At 43.7% G+C, this 19,184-nt stretch overlaps 1 protein-coding gene and 1 non-coding gene across 7 annotated transcripts; both read right to left on the bottom strand.

Annotated features, from left to right (window-relative positions):
• Positions 1-1,040: 1,040 nt before the first annotated feature.
• Positions 1,041-15,153, bottom strand: LOC125449463 (zinc finger protein 420-like). Of its 6 annotated transcripts, none has more exons than XM_048525269.2 (3): positions 14,857-15,153; positions 14,639-14,722; positions 1,041-3,472 (listed from the first exon to the last, which is right to left on the bottom strand). In XM_048525269.2, exon 3 carries the CDS (start codon positions 3,349-3,351, stop codon positions 1,975-1,977), a length of 1,377 nt encoding a protein of 458 aa, XP_048381226.1. In that variant the 5' UTR covers positions 3,352-3,472; positions 14,639-14,722; positions 14,857-15,153; the 3' UTR covers positions 1,041-1,974. The 6 variants fall into 6 exon arrangements, with proteins under 6 accessions (XP_048381226.1, XP_048381225.1, XP_048381227.1 ...); XM_048525268.2 differs by lacking the exon at positions 14,857-15,153 and adding an exon at positions 10,324-10,380 and having other exon boundaries at positions 14,639-14,841; XM_048525270.2 differs by lacking the exon at positions 14,639-14,722.
• Positions 15,154-15,421: 268 nt separating this feature from the next.
• trnad-guc (transfer RNA aspartic acid (anticodon GUC)) lies at positions 15,422-15,493 on the bottom strand. The gene has a single exon. It is a non-coding gene; the product is annotated as a tRNA-Asp (tRNA).
• Between the last annotated feature and the right edge of the window lie 3,691 nt (positions 15,494-19,184).

The following is a 19,184-nucleotide window of genomic DNA, read 5'->3' as shown; positions in this document are numbered from 1 at the left end:
CGAAATGAGATCAGTGCTTTTAAAGTCTAGAAAGGGATTGTATTGATTTACCAATTCCCAAAGTTTCCTGACGTGACCCTTTTAATACCTCAGAATCTGTGTCACCCAAAACAGCGGCTCAGTGGTCAGCACTGTTGCCTTACAGCACTGGGGACCTGGGTTTGACTGCACCCTGAAGTGACTGTGTGGAGTTTGCATGTTCTCCCCGTGTCTGTGTGGGTTTCCACTGGGTACTCAGGTTTCCTCCCATAGTCCAAAGATGTGGAGGCTAAGTAGATTAGCTATGCTAAATTAACTTGATGGACTTGATCCACTATAGGGATTCTATGATAGAAGTAATTTTTTTGGGAAGGAACTGGGAATTGCTGATCAGTGGGGAAGGAGAGGCAGGTGGAGTGTTAATGGCAGATTATTAATGTATTTGGACCTTGACTATTAATGCAATAACATCCAGTTTATTCATCATTTGCAAACAGCAATGAAGGTAACAGAATCCTGATTATGGTGTTTTATGGCTGTGGTTATTAATTGTAATAATTTTGTCATTCTACATATTAGTAGTGATTATTGATAAAATGATTTCCCAATTATTGAAGGAAGAAACAACTGATTATAAATGAAACTGTGTCAATAATTAAATACTGATTCATCATAAATCCATAAAATAGAATTTTAAGACCAAGGTGGTCACCATTTGGCCCATTGCACTCGTACTGTCTCTGAAAGTGCTGACAAGTGTCCTACTCCCAACCTTTTCTTTAAACGGTCTATCCTTTATTCTGAGATAAAGTCCCCTCGTTCTTAAACTAAACAGCCAGGGGAGATCCAGTCTACATCCACCCAGTAAGAACCTTGCTAGTTTTGATGAGATCATTGATCATTCTCCAAATTTTATGATCCCAGTGATGGTAATACGGTACTAGTTAGATTTCTGAATGAAACCTGGCTTGATAGATCATAAGTTTTATTTTTGCAATTAAGTTAGGATGATGGTTAATTACTGAACATACTCACATGAGGCTGACAATATTCTTTTAATTAAACAACATGTTTATTGCACAAAATAAAAAAAGTCTAGATATGACAATTTCGAAAGACCTTAACATAAATGGCAATTGAAACCATTTTCCCAGCAACATCCTTTGCAAATACTCAATCTCAGTGAAGTATCATTGCTCTCATTTTTAAAATCTGTTCATGGGATATGGGTGTTGCTGGCTTGCCCAGCATTTATTGCCCAACCTTAACTGCCTGGGAGAAGATGGTGGTGTGATGCCTTCTTGAATGTCTGCACTCCTCAGGATGTTGGGACACCCCCGACACTACCATTCTATTACTTTCAAACATGATTAAACATTCCACAATATTAATGTCACTATCCCACAAAGGTTCCATCACAGCAACGTTATTAATTTACCTTTTCTCTTTACAGAATACTAAACCTAAAACAAGCTGATTCCTACTTGGTCCTTCAATGGTCTACTTCAGAGATGTTCAGCACAAACTCCAAATTTCACCCTCCACAGCATGCGTGCTGGCTAGGTTCACTCAAGTTTATATGGGAATTAAAAAGTTACCCATTGTTACTGTATCACCCATATGAGTTGTACATCTGGTTTTCTGATTTATATTCATAAAGTAGTATTTGGAATATGAAGTAGATCCAGCAAGCTGTGATGTTAATGCAAAGTCCAAAAACTTATCCTTACACAATGTATTAGCACCTAAAGATGGGCTGGATGTTTTAACATGCTTCTGATTGCACTGTGATTAGCAGCAAATTACAGCTCCTGAAATCACTCGTGGACTTGCTGCTATCTCCACAGGCGTGCCATGAGGTGGGATTTCTGAATGAATCCTTTCCTATATTCAGTGCAGATGAATGGCCTCTCTTCAGTGTGAACTTGCTGCTGTACAGTGAGTTGCGATGACCATCTGAACCCAGTCCCATACAGAGTGCACCTGAGCGATCTCTCATTGGTGTGAACACTGTTGATGTAGTGTCAGTTCCCCAGAATTTTTAAAACACTTCCCACAGTCTGGGCATATAAAAGGCTTCTCATCATAGTGAACACGTTGATGGCGTATCAGGTCCCAGGATCTTATATAGCACTTCCCACAGTCTGTGCATTTAAAAGGTCTCTCCCCAGTGTGAACTCGCTGGTGTGTCATGAGGTGGATTTTCTGAGTAAATCCCTTCCCACATTCAGAGCAAGTGAATGGCCTCTCTCCAGTGTGAGTGCGCTGGTGTGCAGTGAGACGAGATGACCACTTGAACCCAATCCCACAGTGAGAGCACCTGAATGGTCTATCGTCTGTGTGAACCCGTTGGTGTAACTTCAGTTCTCCAGAGCTTTTATAACACTTCACACAGTCCGGACATTTGAAGGGTCTTTCCTCATTGTGAATTCGCTGGTGTGCCTTGAGGTGGGATGACTCACGAAATCCCTTTCCACACTTTGTGCAGGTGAATGGCCTCCCCCCAGAATGAACTCGCTGGTGTGTCAACAGGGTGGAAAACCGAATGAATACTTGTCCACATTCAGAGCAGATGAATGACCTCTCTCCAGTGTGAAGACGCTGGTGTATAGTGAGTTGGGATGATCGTTTGAACCCATTCCCACAGTGACAGCACCTGAATGGTCTCTCATCAGTGTGAACTCGTTGATGGACGATCAGCTCCCTGGAACCCTTAAAGCACTTCTCGCACTCAGAGCATTTAAAAGGTCTCTCCTCAGTGTGAACACGTTGATGAGACTGCAGATAGCTGGAACTTTTAAAGCATTTCTTGCAGTTTGGGCATTTAAAAGGCCTCTCCTCACTATGAACCTGCTGGTGTGCCTTGAGATGATATGACTGAGTGAATCCACTTCCACATTCAGAGCAGATGAATGGCCTCTCCCCAGTGTGGATGCGCTGGTGAACAGTAAGCTGAGATGACCATTTAAAGCTACTTCCACAGTCGGAGCACCTGAACCGTCTGTCCTCAGTATGAACGCGCCGATGGGACATCAGCTCACTGGAACTTTTAAAGCACTTTCCACAGTCTGAGCATTTAAAAGGTCTTTCCTCAGTGTGAACTCGCTGATGTGTCAGCAGAGTGGAAAATTGAGTGAATCCCTTTCCACACTTGAAGCAGATGAATGGCCTCTCTCCGGTGTGAATACGTTGGTGAATTTTCAGTGCAGAGCGGTGACTGAATCCTTTCTCACAGTCCCTGCATTTCCATGGTTTCTCCCCAGTGGGACTACATTTGTGGTTCTCAAGGCCAGTAGCTTGGCTGAAACCTTTTTTGCACACAGAACACGAGTATCTATTTCTTTCATTGTGAACAGTGCTTTGTCCTTCCATGTTTAAAATCTGTTGATATTCCAGATGTGGTAAATTGGATGACTCGATTAGGACATGATGTAATGTTTGGTTTAAGTATCCTCACTTCAAATCATTCACTTTGCATACCCTGTAAAATTGACTTAAAACATAAGAAAGGAATGAGAATGAAGACACAAAAACATACAGGAAGTTTGGAAACTTGTACAGTGTGAATTTGGCAAATTGCTAGCTGGCAATTGGGAAAAATTACCATGCGTGATGCTGGACTGTCATTGAAGCTTAACTGTGTCCAAAACTAATGTCAATCAGGGAAGCAACCTGTTACCTCGAGGCTTACACCATGCTGTGGAAACTACATGGATCAGACTGTGAGACAAAAGAAAGGGTGGGGGGAGGGGGAGGAAGTAGGAGAGGCAGGTGGCAAAGGAATGGGATTTTATATATCTGCAACTTATCCAGAAATTTGACAAGATCTCCAAATCCTCAAATCTCTACCAGTTTAAAGGATCAGACTAGCAGATCGATGTGAAAATTATCACCTCAGAGAGACACCATCCTGAACTGTCTGACATCCAGCACTGTAGGAACAAAGACTTCCTTCGACTAAAGCGTGAAAGTCAGTGCCCTCAAACCAGATACATACTCCAATTCCCAGCCACTGAAGGGAGACTATTCAGATCTTTGGTACCATACTTCACCCAAACTGAGGTTCCAACCACATGTCCACATCAGTAAAACCGCCTATTTCCACCTCAGTTACATCACCCGACTCCGTCCAGTCTCAAGCTCATCTGCTTCTGAAACTCTCCAAAGCTGCGGCCGTTAAAACCTGGGCCTCTTCCCGGGATAAAGACCCAGATCTCCCAACAAGGGGCCTAGAAGGTCTTATTTAGAGTTTGCGGCCTACACGAGCTGTTTATGAGGACTCCCCGCTCCTCTCTCCCAATCACGCTCCTACACCCCAGCTCCCCTTTCGCACGCCGACCACAGCCGCTGAAGAAAATGGTTCCGAGCCTCTCTCAGCCCTGAGCGAAATGACAGTGCGCAGGCTCCGCTACAATCCACACTGCGCATGCTGCGAAGCCCCTTTGTTGGGTTAACAGAACACATTCACGCCTTCAAGGATAACAGGACTATTACTAACACTCACTATAGGCACTTGAAACTGTCTTACTCGATTTCCGTAAATTAACTAGAAAGTAGCTAAATTATCGTATTCATAGTATCCTATAATACTCAAAGTCTCATCAATTTCTTAAGAAGATCTAATGCTCCACTGTCAAGTGCAACGATCGAAGATTGTTAAACTTTCATTTCTTTTTCTGACCAGGACACGCAACACCCGCCCCGCCAAACCCCCATTTGTCTACAGCAAATTACTGCAGATTCTGGAATCTGTACTGCAAACAGAAAAAAATCACAGCGGGTCGGTAAGCGTTCATGGAGAGAGAGCCATGAGTCTAGATAACTCTACATCACAGTTGACCTGATGTATGGAGTGAAGTTATGTATTTATATAATGGTTGAGGAGGTGGAGTGCTGGGGCAGGCGGGCGGGGCGGGGGAGAATGAGTGTTGGTAGACCAGATTAAGTGATCGGAATGCGAGAATGGCAAAACATTGGTGTGCTTAACTGCGAAATGAGACAGGACAGACAGTCCCATTCTGGTAAGGGTGGGGGCGGGAGAGAGCGCATGGTAATGGAGAACGTACAGGTAAAGCTTAAAGAAAGGGGTGGAATGCAAGTCGGTTCACAATCTAAAGGTGTTGAAGTCCAGAAGGTTGTAAAGTGCCTAGTCAGAAGAAAAGATGTTGTTTCTCCTGTTTGGCCTGTGAAGACAGACAAGGAGGCAAGTGTGTTAAGCAAGTTTGTCAAGATGACCAGCTGTGGGGTCATGCTTACCAATGGACTAGGTGTTCTGCAAAGCAGTCACCCAGCCTACATTTGGTTTCTCCAATGTACAGTAGGCCACACTGAGTACAGCAAATGTAATACACAAGATTGGAGAAGGTACAGGTCAAATGCTGCTTCACCTGGAAAGACTGTTCGGGCCCTTGGACGATGAGCAGGGAGGTGGTGAAGGGGAAAGTGTTGCAACTTCTGCCATTACATGGAAAGGTTCTGGATGTGAGTTTGCTCACTGAGCTGGAAGGTTAGTTTTCAGACGTTTCGTCACCATTCTAGGTAACATCATCAGTGAGCCTCTGACGGAGCGCTGGTGTTATGTCCCGCTTTCTATTTATCTGGTTAGGTTTCCTTGGGTTGGTGATGTCATTTCCTGTTCTTTTTCTCAGGGGATGGTAGATTGGCTCCAAGTCAATGTGTTTGTTGATGGAATTCCGGTTGGAATGCAATGCTTCTAGGAATTCTCCTGCATGTCTCTGTTTGGCTTGTCCTAGGATGGATGTGTTGTCCCAATCAAAGTGGTGTCCTTCCTTATCTGTATGTAAGGATACGAGTGATAGTGGGTCATGTCGTTTTGTGGCTAGTTGATGTTCATGTATCCTGGTGGCTAGCTTCCTGCCAGTTTGTCCAATGTAGTGTTTGTCACAGTTCTTGCAAGGTATTTTGTGGATGGCGTTCGTTTTATTTGTTGTCTGTATAGGGTCTTTTAAGTTCATTAGTCTAAAAGACCCTATACAGACAACAAATAAAACGAACGTCATCTACAAAATACCTTGCAAGAACTGTGACAAACACTACATTGGACAAACTGGCAGGAAGCTAGCCACCAGGATACATGAACATCAACTAGCCACAAAACGACATGACCCACTATCACTCGTATCCTTACATACAGATAAGGAAGGACACCACTTTGATTGGGACAACACATCCATCCTAGGACAAGCCAAACAGAGACATGCAGAAGAATTCCTAGAAGCATGGCATTCCAACCGGAATTCCATCAACAAACACATTGACTTGGAGCCAATCTACCATCCCCTGAGAAAAAGAACAGGAAATGACATCACCAACCCAAGGAAACCTAACCAGATAAATAGAAAGCGGGACATAACACCAGCGCTTCGTCAGAGGCTCACTGATGATGTTACCTAGAATGGTGACGAAACGTCTGAAAACTAACCTTCCAGCTCAGTGAGCAAACTCACATCCAGAACCTCAACCTGAGCTACAAATCTTCTCAAAACTCGCTAACATGGAAAGGTGTTATTGGAAGGGAGTTTGATGCTGGTGGGTCAAGAAATGGCCTAGGGTATCCCAGAGGATGTGTGTGAAATAAAGTGCTTTGCTCTTTTTTTCTTTTAAATATCAAATCAATAAATTAATTTCTTTTGAAGGCCTCTCCCTGTTCCCTTCTTCCTCTATCTCCATTTCCAACAAGTGCAAGGAGCTCATGCATTTGTCTGTCAAAGAGTTTGGATTGTCTCACTCAGCTGCTTCTTTCCCTTTCACTAGCTTACTGGGCCAAAGAGTATCTAAAATTCTTCCTTCTCTGAGCCCCAGACTAGGATCTTACTTCAGTGTCTGCCCGACCTCTCAGCTCACGCTGACCATGAGACCCTCCTCCAGTGAGATTGAAACTAGTCAAACGAATTTCTGAGTAGTCAGTTTCCCCATGCTGTAAATGGTGATCTCTTCGGGCACTGATTCTTTAAATCCACCATCACATCAACCTAAAAAACTAACCCTTCCTTGCAAACTACTGCCCCATCTCCAACCTCTCTTTCTTTCCTTGTTTAAAAAAAAGTCACCTGTAAAACGGCCTTTATAATCTTCAGTGTCCTTCAGGGTTCAACTATGTCAGGAAGTTGCAGGAGAACTTCAAAGAGAAATGAGGAAATCTGTGTCACATTAGAACACAGCCCACAGTTGTGTTCAAACCAACAGGACATCTGTTTATATCTGTCAGTGAGGACTTCAACATCTGCAATTTCAGTGGGGCAGCTCTGGTGATGGTTGGAGCAAACACATAGTACAATGACTTTGGATTTGTATTGGTCTTTTGCTAATTTTCTGGGCTACTTGCACATTATGTGGTGTTTGAGCTGGTGGGTTTATGTTGTGCATTGGGTTGGCTTTGCTTTTTGCTTCAATGACAAATATCATCTTTGCTGAGTGGGTCTCAAACCAGTCTATGTTGTGGGCTCCACTAAGTCACTAACAGCTATCAGCAAGGATTAATCAGCATTTTCTAACTGAAGATTGTAATGAGCGGAATCTCTCAGACACTAAATTGTAGATTCCGTAACTAAAATCCATTTAGGATTGAAGTAAAAGTTCACCATGTTATTGAAAAGAAGATTGAATTGAGAGTTTTTGAGGTAGTGGAAAGATCCAGGATAGAGGTTTTAAAAAGGAATACCACAGCCTCAAAAATCAGCAAACATTCAGGACATTAAGATCCAGTCAGTCATAGGGCTGTTAATATCAGAACAAACAAACTAAATGTTTCCAAACTCCTAGATGTGATTACCAGTTGCATCCAAATGATGCCATCACTTATAAACTCACTGATTTAATGTCACAAATAAGTGAATCCCTTCCCAAATACAGATGAGGTAAACAACTTCTCCCCAGTTTGAGTATGTTGCTGTAAAGTGGGGGCTGGATAACTGCTTTAAGCTTTCAGAAGAAAGCACAGCTGAATGGCTTCTCCTTCGTGTGAGCTCAATGTTGTGACTGAAGGCTGAATGACCGAGCAAATTCTTTCCCACACACAGGGCAGGAGAACTGGTGTCTCAGTAAATCAAATGATTAAGCCAATTTCCTTAAACACATGAAGCAAGTCTGCCCTCGCATCTCTGTGAATTCACAGTGGTGAGGGTGCAGCGAGGCTGGGTGAATTGTTGAATTTCTTTCCACATAAATGCAGTTGAGGGCTTCTCTCAGTGTGAACTCTCTGGTGTGACACCAGAAAGATATTTGAGTAAATATTTTCTGATTTAAGGAAGAGACAAATGGTTTCTCCCCAGTGCCACTGTGTCAATGGTTTCTCAGCCAACATGAATAAGTAAATCCTTTACCACAGGGCTCACACTTCCAGTTGGTACCAGCATGTTTTCCAAGTTGGACAATCAGACCAACCTTCCACACAACACAAATACTGTGTCTCCCTGCTGTCAATGTTGTGATGATTTTTTCAAGCTGTATGAAAGGTCTTTCCACAGTCAGTGCTGCACTGGAACTCTTTAACTCAGGTCTTGGTGATTTTCCAGTTATACTGATTGCTGAGCCCTTCTCCCACAGACAGAACAAACATTCTTCCTTTCCCATTCAAAGGCCAGTGACATTCCAGTCTGAATTAATCAAGTGGCTCTGTTACAGTTTAGTTCAAGATTTAGACCGAGTTGCCCATCTATAAATCCTCCCCTAATATCCTGTAAAAAGGTGTTTACAAAAATCACCACTAAGTCCAGGATACAAATGCAGAACAGATAATTTCAGTTTCTACTGAACACTTCTTCTTTTGTCTCCAACATCTATAAATCCCAACCCATACAGTCTCCCACTTCCCTGGGCTGAAATCCAAATCCACCTCCACCATTACCTTCCTCCACTTCCCGTGGTCACCCTGCACTTTCTATTTGGAGACATTAATCTGCGGAATATTTCAGACACTGAATTGTAGATTTTACAGAAAACCTCAATTTAGTATTAATTAAAACCTAATAATTTCATTGTCTTCAAGTTCTTAAGAACGTTTGAATGGGGCAAGTCACACATGATGCATTTCAAAAGGTCATAAGTCACAGCTCCTTCATCAGGTGAAAGCTTGTCATTTCAAATAAACCTGTTGGACTACAGCCTGGTGTTATGTGACTTCTGACCTTGTCCACTCCAATCCAATACCAGCATCTCCACATAATTTTAAAATGAACATTGCTGAATTATGAGGCTGCAATCTTGCCAGATAATTAGTTAAACCAGTTAAAGGGTTGTTAACATTAGAAGAAACAAACCAAATATTGTCTCTCGATTTGATTAGCAGCAGCAATACAGCAAAATCCAACTATTGCAGTTATTTGTTAATCTGTTGGTGTGTCAAAAGGTTTGATGACTGAGTGAATCCCTTCACATGCACACAAATTCTCCCCAGTGTAAGCATGTTCGTGTAAATGCAAGTTGCCGGGTTGAGTGAATCTCTTCGCACATACAGCAGGTGAATAGACTCTCCCAGTGCAAGTGCGTTGGTGTACAATGACAGTAGGTGGCTGAGTGAAACTCTTTCCTCACAAAGTATGGGTGAATGATTTCTGCTCAGTGTGAATTCACACTGGCATATCTGGAGGGTGGAAGTATGAGTGAATTTCTTCCCACATACAGAACAATAGAATGGTTTCTCACCACGTGAATGCGGGGTGTGTTCCAAGAAGACGTGACTGCCTGAAACCCTTCCCACATGAAGTGCAACTGAACACTTTCTTCTTGGTGTGAATTCGCTGATGTGGCAGCAGATTGGTTGACTGAGTAAATTCTTTCACACATGCTGACCAGATGAACATCATCTGCCCAGTGCTTGCATACTCAAAACCCAAGGGGACACCAACACTGTTCGAATCTTTGCAAGCTATCTCCTGCAGGTCTAATTCTCACATTTCTTGCAACTGTTCTGCACTTTTAAACCTAAATTCTAAGTCTGTAAAAATTACTAATAACGTTCTCTTAGATCTACTTACAAGTCTGAAGATCCTGCAAATGTCCGCACCCACATCATACCAACGCTGGATTCCCAGGGCCAAGGCAAAGCTACCGGCTTCCTGCAGACCCCAAGAGGATACCGGAAGGCCCAAACTCTGACCCTGCAGCAATCCAATACAAAACCGGCCCCTACACTAACTCGACTCCGCAGAGGCCCATTCAGCCCTGGACTGAACTACGAACCCACATCGACACAACCTCGAGGGGGCCCAACCAACCTAGGCCCCAACTCCAAGCCCTCGGAGGTGGGCCAGCCAGATCTGCGCTCCAGTCTCAGAGCAACACAATCCCAGAGCGACCCAGTCTGATATGACCCAACTCACTTACCTTCTGGAACAGCACACTTGCACGACCAACACTGGGGACTTCCCAGAAGCAGGAAACCTACCAGAAAATGTGGAAAATGAACTGGTCTGCAGCAGAGACCAAAACAACACAGTTTCAAGTCCCCTCTCCCCAGCATAATCCTGAAAAATATCCTAACTATTGAAAAGAAAAATGAACAAACTCAGTCTCGACTTATCTTCCAAAGGGATCTGAGAGTCTGCCATATCCTCTGTTTTACAGAGACACAGGTCACTGTTGCTATACCTGACTGTTTCTTGCAAGCCGAGGAGTTTTCCACACATCGCATGGAGTCCAGAGCATCCCCAGGTAAGGGTAAGGGTAGTGAGTCTGCCTCAAACTCAACACCTCTTGGTGCTCAGACATAAGAACCCTGGTGAGCTACTGCTCCCTGGACCTAGAATATCTCTCAGTGAAATTCCGTCCCTGTTACTTGCTGCATGAGTTCACCACCATCCCGAAAGCAGTTTACATACCACCCCTGGCAGAAATGAATGCTCTGGGTGAAAGTTGCACTGGGACAAATGCTCTGGAGCCGAAATTCCCCAAGACCCTATTCATTGTGGTCGGAGACTTCAACAGGCCAACCTCAAGAAGGTGCTTGGTAGATACTACCAACACATCTCCTCGCCCACTAGAGACCTGAACATCCTGACCTTTGCTACATAACCAAAGACACCTACTGCTCTATACCCCATCCACCCTTTGGAGCATCAGATCACAATGGTGAGTTCCTCCTCCCAACTTACAAGTTGAAATTGAAAGGGGAGGATCCTTCCCAAAAAGTAATTCAATGCTAGTCAAGACAGCAGAAGAACTGCTATGAAACTGCTTGGAATCAGTGGACTGGACCATATTCAAGGAGGTAGCAGACAACCTAGACAAGTACACCACCACCACCATCGTGGACTTCATGCCAAAGAAGACACTCCATGTATATGCCAACTGGAAACCATGGATGAACCGGGAAATTCACTGCCTACTGAGGACCAGACATGCAGCATTCAGATCAGACAAACTAGACCTATACAGGAAATCCAGATACGACCTCCGCAAAACCATTAGATTTGCAAAGAGGCAGTACTGCACCAAGTTACAGGCCCAAACTAATGATATGGACACTCACTAAGTGTGGCAAGGCCTAAATAACATAACAGAATACAAAATGAAGCAGAACAAACTAGCGGACAAAAACACATCCTTCCTGATGCACTCAATGCTTTCTATGCTTGGTTTGAGCAGAATGCCAGCAGCACAGTATCACCTGCTCCAGAAGTCCAGGATGCTCCTGTTCTCTCTGTCACCAGTGTAAATGTCAGATTAGTCTTCTTGACAGTAAACCAAGGAAAGCAACTGACCCAGTGTCCCCAGCAATGCACTCAGATCCTGTGTGGACCAGCTGTCTGAAGTATTTGCTGACATCTTCAAACTCTCCTTGCTACTAGCTGAAGTCCCCAGCTGCCTCAAAAAGCCTACCTTCACCCCTGTACTAAAGGAAACACATGCAACATGCCTCAACAACTACTGCCCGGTGAATCTGACATCCACAATCATGAAGTGCGAGAGGTTTATCATGTCCCACAACAACTTTAGCCTCCCAGTCTGCTTTGACCTCCTGCAATTTGCCTACCTACAAAATTGGTCCACAGTGGATATCCCCAGCTCTGCACTCATTCCTGGAACGTCTGGATAACAAGGACCCCGATCTCAGGCTCCTATTCACCGACTACAGCTCTGCCCTCAACACCATAATCTCTCCAGAATAACGTCAAAGCTCTGAGATCTAGGCCTCAGCGATCTCCTCTGCACCTGGATCCTCAGCTTTCTGACTCAGACTGCAAGGAAAATAGAAAAACTACACCTCTGCTACAAAAATCGTCAAAACAGACACCCCACAAGGATGCGTACTCAGCCCCCTACCACACTCCCTGAACACATGACTGTGGAGCCAAATCCCAAACAAATGCCATCTGCAAGTTCACTGACAACATCATTGTTGTAGGCCAGGTATCAAACAATCATGAGACAGAATACAGGAAGGAGATAGTGTGATTGTTGTCATGGTGTAATAATAACAACATTTCTCTCAGTGTCAGCAAAACAAAAGAAATGATCATTGACTTCAGGAAGGAAGGAGGATATGCTCCTATCTACATCAAACAGAGTTGAGTGGAGAGGGTCAAGAGCATCAAGTTCATAGGAGTGATGATAACCAACAATCTGTCCTGGATCTCCCACATACAGGTAACGATCAAGGTGACAAAACAACACCTCTTCTTCCTCAGGTGGCTTAGAGAATTCGGCATGTCCATAAGTACCCTCACCAACTTTTACAGACGCACCATAGAAAGCATTCTGTCTGGGTGCATAACAGCCTAGTACAGCAACTGCTCTGCTCAGCACTGTACAAATCTGCAGAAAGTTGTGTCCATAGCCCAGACCGTCACAGAAGCTGAGCTCCCATCCATGGGCTCCATTTACCCACTTCGTTGCCACAGAAAAGCTGCCGATATCATCAGATACCCCTCCCACCCCAGTAATCATTCTTCCAACCTCTTCTTTGTTTTTCTTTATTCATTCATAGGATGAGGGCATCCCTGGTCAGGCACCATTTATTGCCTATCCCTAATTGCCCTAAAGGCAGCTACAAGTCATACAACATTGCTGTGGATTTGGATTCATGTGTAGGCCTGACCATGTGTCAGGGCAGCAGTTTCCTTCCCTAAAGGGCATTATTCAAACAGATGAGTTTTTCCCAACAATCATCATTAGACTGTTTAATTCCAGGTATTTAGTGAATTCAAATTCCACCATTTGCTGTGGGAAGATTCAAACCGAGGTCCCCAGAACATGAGCTGGGTCTCTGGGTTAACAATCTAGCAATAATTCCACAAATTCATCTTTCTTCCCTTCCATCAGGCAGAAAATAAACAGACTTGAACACATGTACCAACAGGTTCAAGAACAGCTTCTTCCCTGCTGTTATTAGACTACATTTGGATCGCTACAATTTCAAACTTAACGTTGATCGTACTTTTTGCATCTCCTGTGTAGCTGTTATGTCGTAATGCCTCGCTCTGTCTAAGCACCCTATGAACTGTATGTCCTTGTTTGCTATGATCTGCCTGCACTCCTTGCAAAACAAAACTTTTCACTGTACTTAGGAACATGCAATGACAATAAATCAAAATAAATCATTTGCTGCTGCGTTTAAGATTGTGTGGGCACCTGAACCTCCTTTCACAATCAGTGCAGCTGAACAGCTTCCCTTCAGTGTTCATCCGCTCACGTGAGGGGAGGGGGTTTCGCCCCAGTGTGACTGTGATAATTTTCCAGTTAGGAAGGATAATTGAATGCTTTTCTGCCATGCCCACACTTCCACTGTTTCTCTATGGTGCTGGCCTCCTAATGACTGGAGAAGTGTTTTTTCCAGCTAGGATGATAATTAAATACCTTCCCACAATCCTCACACTTCCACCATTTTGCCATGGTGCCAAGTCTTTTTGTCCCTCCAGGTTGGATGGTCTGTTTACACACAGAGCATGTAGTTTCCTTCCAATGTGAATGGTGCAATGTATTTACAGGCTATATGACTGATTAAATCTCTTTCCCTATTTGGTGGAATGGACACTCTCAATCAGATGCGGTTGTGCATCTCAAAGTATTTGCAACCACATTGATCTTTGATATTCAGGTCATGTGATCATCAAATCTTGACGTGGTGTGTGGTTTGAGTTTACCATCCAAAATTTGTAATACAGTGTAAAAAGGAATTCACAGGATAAAAACTCAAGAGACAATTCTAGTTTCTACTGAACACTTTTCCTCTCTACTACCTGAAAAAAGTAAATTCCAGTCCTACACAATCTCCCTCCCCCTTGAATTAAAATCCAAATCCATCTTCACCATTGTTTTCCTCCACTCCTAGTAGTCACCCTCTTTTTCCCATCTACAAACTGAGAATATTAAAACTACCCACTTTCTAGTCCAGCCCCACAAATTACAAGGTCAGAAGTCAAACAATGCCAAGTTAAGGCTCAACAGGTTTATTTGAAATCACAAGCATTCAAAGCACTGCTCCCTCATCAGTTGACTCCACCTGACATAAGAGCAGCACTCCAAAGCTTGTGATTGCAAATAAACCAGTTGGACTATAAACTGGTTTACAAGGCCAGTGCTCTAACCACTGAGGTATGGAGCCTAATGTGACTTCTGACCTTATCCACCCCAGTCCAACACCAGCATCTCCAAATCATAACAAATTATCAGTTTCATTCACATCAAATTCGTAACCCACCTTCGTGTTTTTTCTGGATATCTCTATCACTCCGCTTCCTGTTTAAAGGGCATACAGTGTAAACTCAGAGCCAGGTCTTTCAGACTGAAATGAGGACAGTCTTGTTGATACAAAGGATGCCCTCAGGTTGAAATTTTCTACCAGAAGTTACACTTCATTGTACCCTCACCAAGATGTCCGCCCGCGTTCCTCGGCCCCTCAACATCGACTCGCCTTACCCTGACAAAGATGGCGGCCGGTTGCCCGGGTAACTCGAGAACACCATCCTATGCGTTCGTAAACGTGGGGCATATTCTTCCAGGCCTCAGGCCTCCTCTAGGAATGATAAACATCCCAGGTCCCCTCCTGTCGCAGCTTCCATTCCTACCCCATCTCACAATCTCCTAACCCGGGGTCAGAAGTAGGATCTTTCAGCTCGGGCATGGCAACCTCCCTATCTAAACGCCAATCCCATACCTCCGCCCCCTACAACCACCTCCGCTGCAGAGCCGCACGCCGCAAGATCCTGTTCACAATAGGCGGGTCGCGTGGATTGAGGTCACATAGGGGCGGGGCTGAAATGCAGTTTGTCCTGCGACCAATCGGAGAGAATGAGGGGCGGGGAGATCTTGTGGACAGCGACTTGAAAAGCATTTTTAAATTTTAGGCTAATTTTCAAATAAACCTCTTCAGAGATGGTATTCCAGACCTCCACAGCAGGCAGAACTTGAATGAGACCTTCCGGTCCAGGATGAAGTCATTACCATACTTCCATGAGATGGTCATAAACAAAACAAATTTGATCTCCCCGGCGGGGAATTGAACCCCGGTCTCCCGCGTGACAGGCGGGGATACTAACCACTATACTACCGAGGACGCAAGTTGTCGCGAGGGCTGTAAGTATACGAATGTCAAATTGGCTTAGTTGGATGATTCTTTTTCAGAGTTGGCATAAGCACATTAGACTGAATTAGAGACAAAAAGATGCCAATGTTAGAATCCAAGGTACACAAACAAGAGGCTGGAAGAAGACAGTGTGCCAGGCAGTCAACATTTTGGACTGCCTAGCCTGCTGTGTTCTTCCAGCCTCCTGTTTGTGTATGCTAGGCTGAATGGCGACCCTTTGTACTATAAAATACTAACATACGCTAAATCAGCTAATCATCTTAACTGCAACACATGAACACAGTCACCCTGGGAAGAAATCGGAGGTACGTAGAGGCTGTAGAAAAGGATTCAGTTCCCCATTTGAGCTGGACAGTCGTTCACACATACACACCAGGGAGTGGTGATCCACCTTTTCTGATGAAGGGTCCAGGCCCGAAACGTCAGCTTTTGTGCTCCTAAGATGCTGCTTGGCCTGCTGTGCTCATCCAGCTACACACTTTGTTATCTCAGATTCTCCAGCATCTGCATTTCCCATTGTCTCTGAGGTAATCCACCTGCTCCCCATGTGGGAAATGTTTCAGTCTGTTGTTCACGGTGGCTCAGTGATTAGCACTGTTGCCTTACTCTGGGATCTGTCCCAGAATTGTATAACTGTCTGTATCAATACTCAAGTTTACAAATACCGCCAGCATCTGCATGTATTTCCTCCCACAGATGTACATGTTAGATGGATTGTCCATGCTATATTGCCCATAGTATGCAGGCTAGTTGGGCTAGCCATGGCAATTACAGGGATTGGATTGGGGAGGGACAGTATGGGCTGAATGGTTTGCTTTCATGCATAATTTGCAGCTTTTTGCACTGTGCTGTCATTCTATTACTCTGGCCCTGCTGTGATTCTTTTTCATAGATTCATATAGCACAGCAACAGACCCTTTGGCCCAACTTGTCCATGCCATGGATGTGAATCCACTTCTACTGCTTTGTTTAACCCCTCCTCACCCTGATCAACTCTTGGCCAATGTGTAACTATATCGACCTTTAATACTAGGAGTATTTAAAGCCTGTTTGGTATTAATCTGCTATTTTTACCAACTGTATCAAAATGACATTTCCATTGCTACCCATCATCTAACAATGTGCTGCTTTTTCACCAGCTTTACCTTGCAATGGTCAGCAATTGTGTTTTCTGAACTAGCAATGATTTCTCTTCCACTGCTGAGCTAATGTGAACCATAATTTGTAGATTTATCATTCACAATATTCATGCAGCACATTCTCAAATGTTACCTTTGTTGCCTTCACTACAAATATTACATGAGCTGCTGAGCTTTCCAGTGTTTCATAATTTTTTAAAATTTCAGATGCCCGACAGTCTGCAGAATTTTCAATGATTTATTCCAGGAGTTTCACACAGAACCAAGTCTAGAAGCACAAACAGACCAATTAAGAGGTGGTTTGCAGTAGGTAGGTGTTATTTCCAGAGGGTTACTCCCTGTCTCCAGTTTAAATCCTTTTTCACAGAATCAAGGAATTACAGAACAGAAGGAGGGCATTTCAGACATCATGCCCCTGCTGACTCTCTGCCGGAGCACTTTAATGAGTTTCACTGCCTTCCCTTTCAGTTCAGCCCAGCAATTTTTTTTTCATTTCAGGTGTTTATCCAGGTCTGTTTTGAAAGCATTTGTTAAATTAGTTTGAGCTGGAATAGAGATGGAGCAGGAGATCCTGGGTTTAGCCCTGAAGATGTGTCAATTTGAGTAGAGATGGAGGAGAAGTTGCTGGATTTAATCCTAAAGCCATTGAAATCCAGACACTTCCAGGTATTTCTGACCTCTAATTGTCAAAGAATGGCAAATTTTAGGGGAGATGAGATTGCAAATTGGACACTATGCATACGATGTAATGAGGTGCCCCTTTAGGAACAATATTTCAATGTGTAATTTTAATCCATCATATATGTGTATATTTTGAACAATTGTTCTTGGGATTTGAGCATCATTCCAAGACCAGGAGCTTATGCTGTTAGCCCCCACTTACCTTTGGAGGAGATGATGTTTCTTGAATGCTGCAGTCCAGGTAGTGCTGAGGGGACATTTGGACAAAGTGGTCAGTTTTAGGAAATATCACGAAGGAGGATGTGAGGTGGAGAGATTTACGGACATATTTCCAGAGACTGGGCCTAAAAAGATGACTGAATGGTCACTGTTGGTGGAACAATTTAAAATTTGGGAAATTCAAGAGGATGGAATTAGATGAGCACAGATTTCTCTGAGTATTGTGCGGCTGGAAGAGATGAGAGAGAGAAGAATGATGGCAGCTGGGGAGGGATTTAAAAACAATGCTGAGAATTTTTAAGTGTTCACACTTTGTAGGCTGTGAGCGTGGCTGTAATGGGTGAGCAAGGGTTGGTGTGAGTAAAGACGGAAACAACAGAATGAGGGTAGCCTTGAGGTTACAGAGAAGATGTGCTAGAACGTTTAAGTCAAGTGCTTACAAAGAACTGGATGGGATTTTCAGATGAGTTGAGACCAGGTGGAGTTGCATGATATTATTCAGGTGAAAATAGACAATATTGATGATGAGAGTATAAGGTTGCCCTTTTGGCCTCTCTCTCAACCCCCTACACTATCTCACTGCCCTCATTACTACGCTTGTACCTCACATTCACTACCGCCTCTCACTCTTGCCTTTTGGGCAATGTCTTGTCTCTTGCACACTCTCTCACTCCTCATGTTCACTCTCCCCACCTTGTGCTCTCTCTTGCCCCTCGTGTTCTCTCTCACACCTCATGCTCTCAATTGCCCCTCATGCTCACTCTCATCCTTCAAGATCCCTTCTTCCCTACTCTTCCCAGATTCCCTCCCCTGCTTTGTGGCCTCTGCTAACACATACACCCCTCTCCCACCAACTCACTCAGTCTCTGGTCTCCCATATTGGTCAGAGATTTTTGTTCTAGACTGAATGGCAAGTTCCATCCCTTGGAGGACATCAGAGATCTGTTCGGTTTTGATGAAAATCTGGTAGCTTGCATGGTCACTATTTCCTGTGACGACCCTATATATTACCCGATTTATTCAACTCAGTTTCTCAACTTGTCTTTGCGATTTTGTGTTTTTTCTGTTTTAATTCAATTGTTTCTGTTTCTGTTCTAATTCAGTTTCACAGAGTATTCAAAGGGGAGGATTTACAGTCAGAAAATTTAAATGAAATATCGTATCAGGCTCTGATGGAGTTATCCAATTTAGCAGAACCTGAATACCATTGGATTTTGAGTATGGAAGAAAAAGCTGAGAGAAACTCAGCATGTGTTATGGATGTGGACAAGGCTTCAGTTAAATCTTCTGACCTCAGAAATCACATGTGCCCTTTTTTTTTTCTGGCCAAAACAGACAACCTCGCACTTGTTCACAGTAAACTCAATCTGACAGATTCTGGCCAATTCTCCTGGCCTATCAATATCCATCTGTAAACTCTTTAGCTCCTCATCACAACCTGCTTTCTTATCTATTTTAGTACCGTCCATGAATTTTGCTATGTTACATTCTTGTCCTTGCTTGCAGATCATTTGCATAAATTATAGATAGTTGAGGTCTGAGAACCAAACTCTGTGGCACCCCAGTAGTTACAGCTTGGCATCCAGAAAAGGACACATTTATCCTGATCTTCTGTTGTCAGT

This window comes from Stegostoma tigrinum, chromosome 42 (assembly GCF_030684315.1).
Source record: "Stegostoma tigrinum isolate sSteTig4 chromosome 42, sSteTig4.hap1, whole genome shotgun sequence".
NCBI lineage: Eukaryota > Metazoa > Chordata > Chondrichthyes > Orectolobiformes > Stegostomatidae > Stegostoma > Stegostoma tigrinum.
Note: the sequence above shows the minus strand (reverse complement) of the source record. Positions and strands in the feature narration are given on the sequence as shown.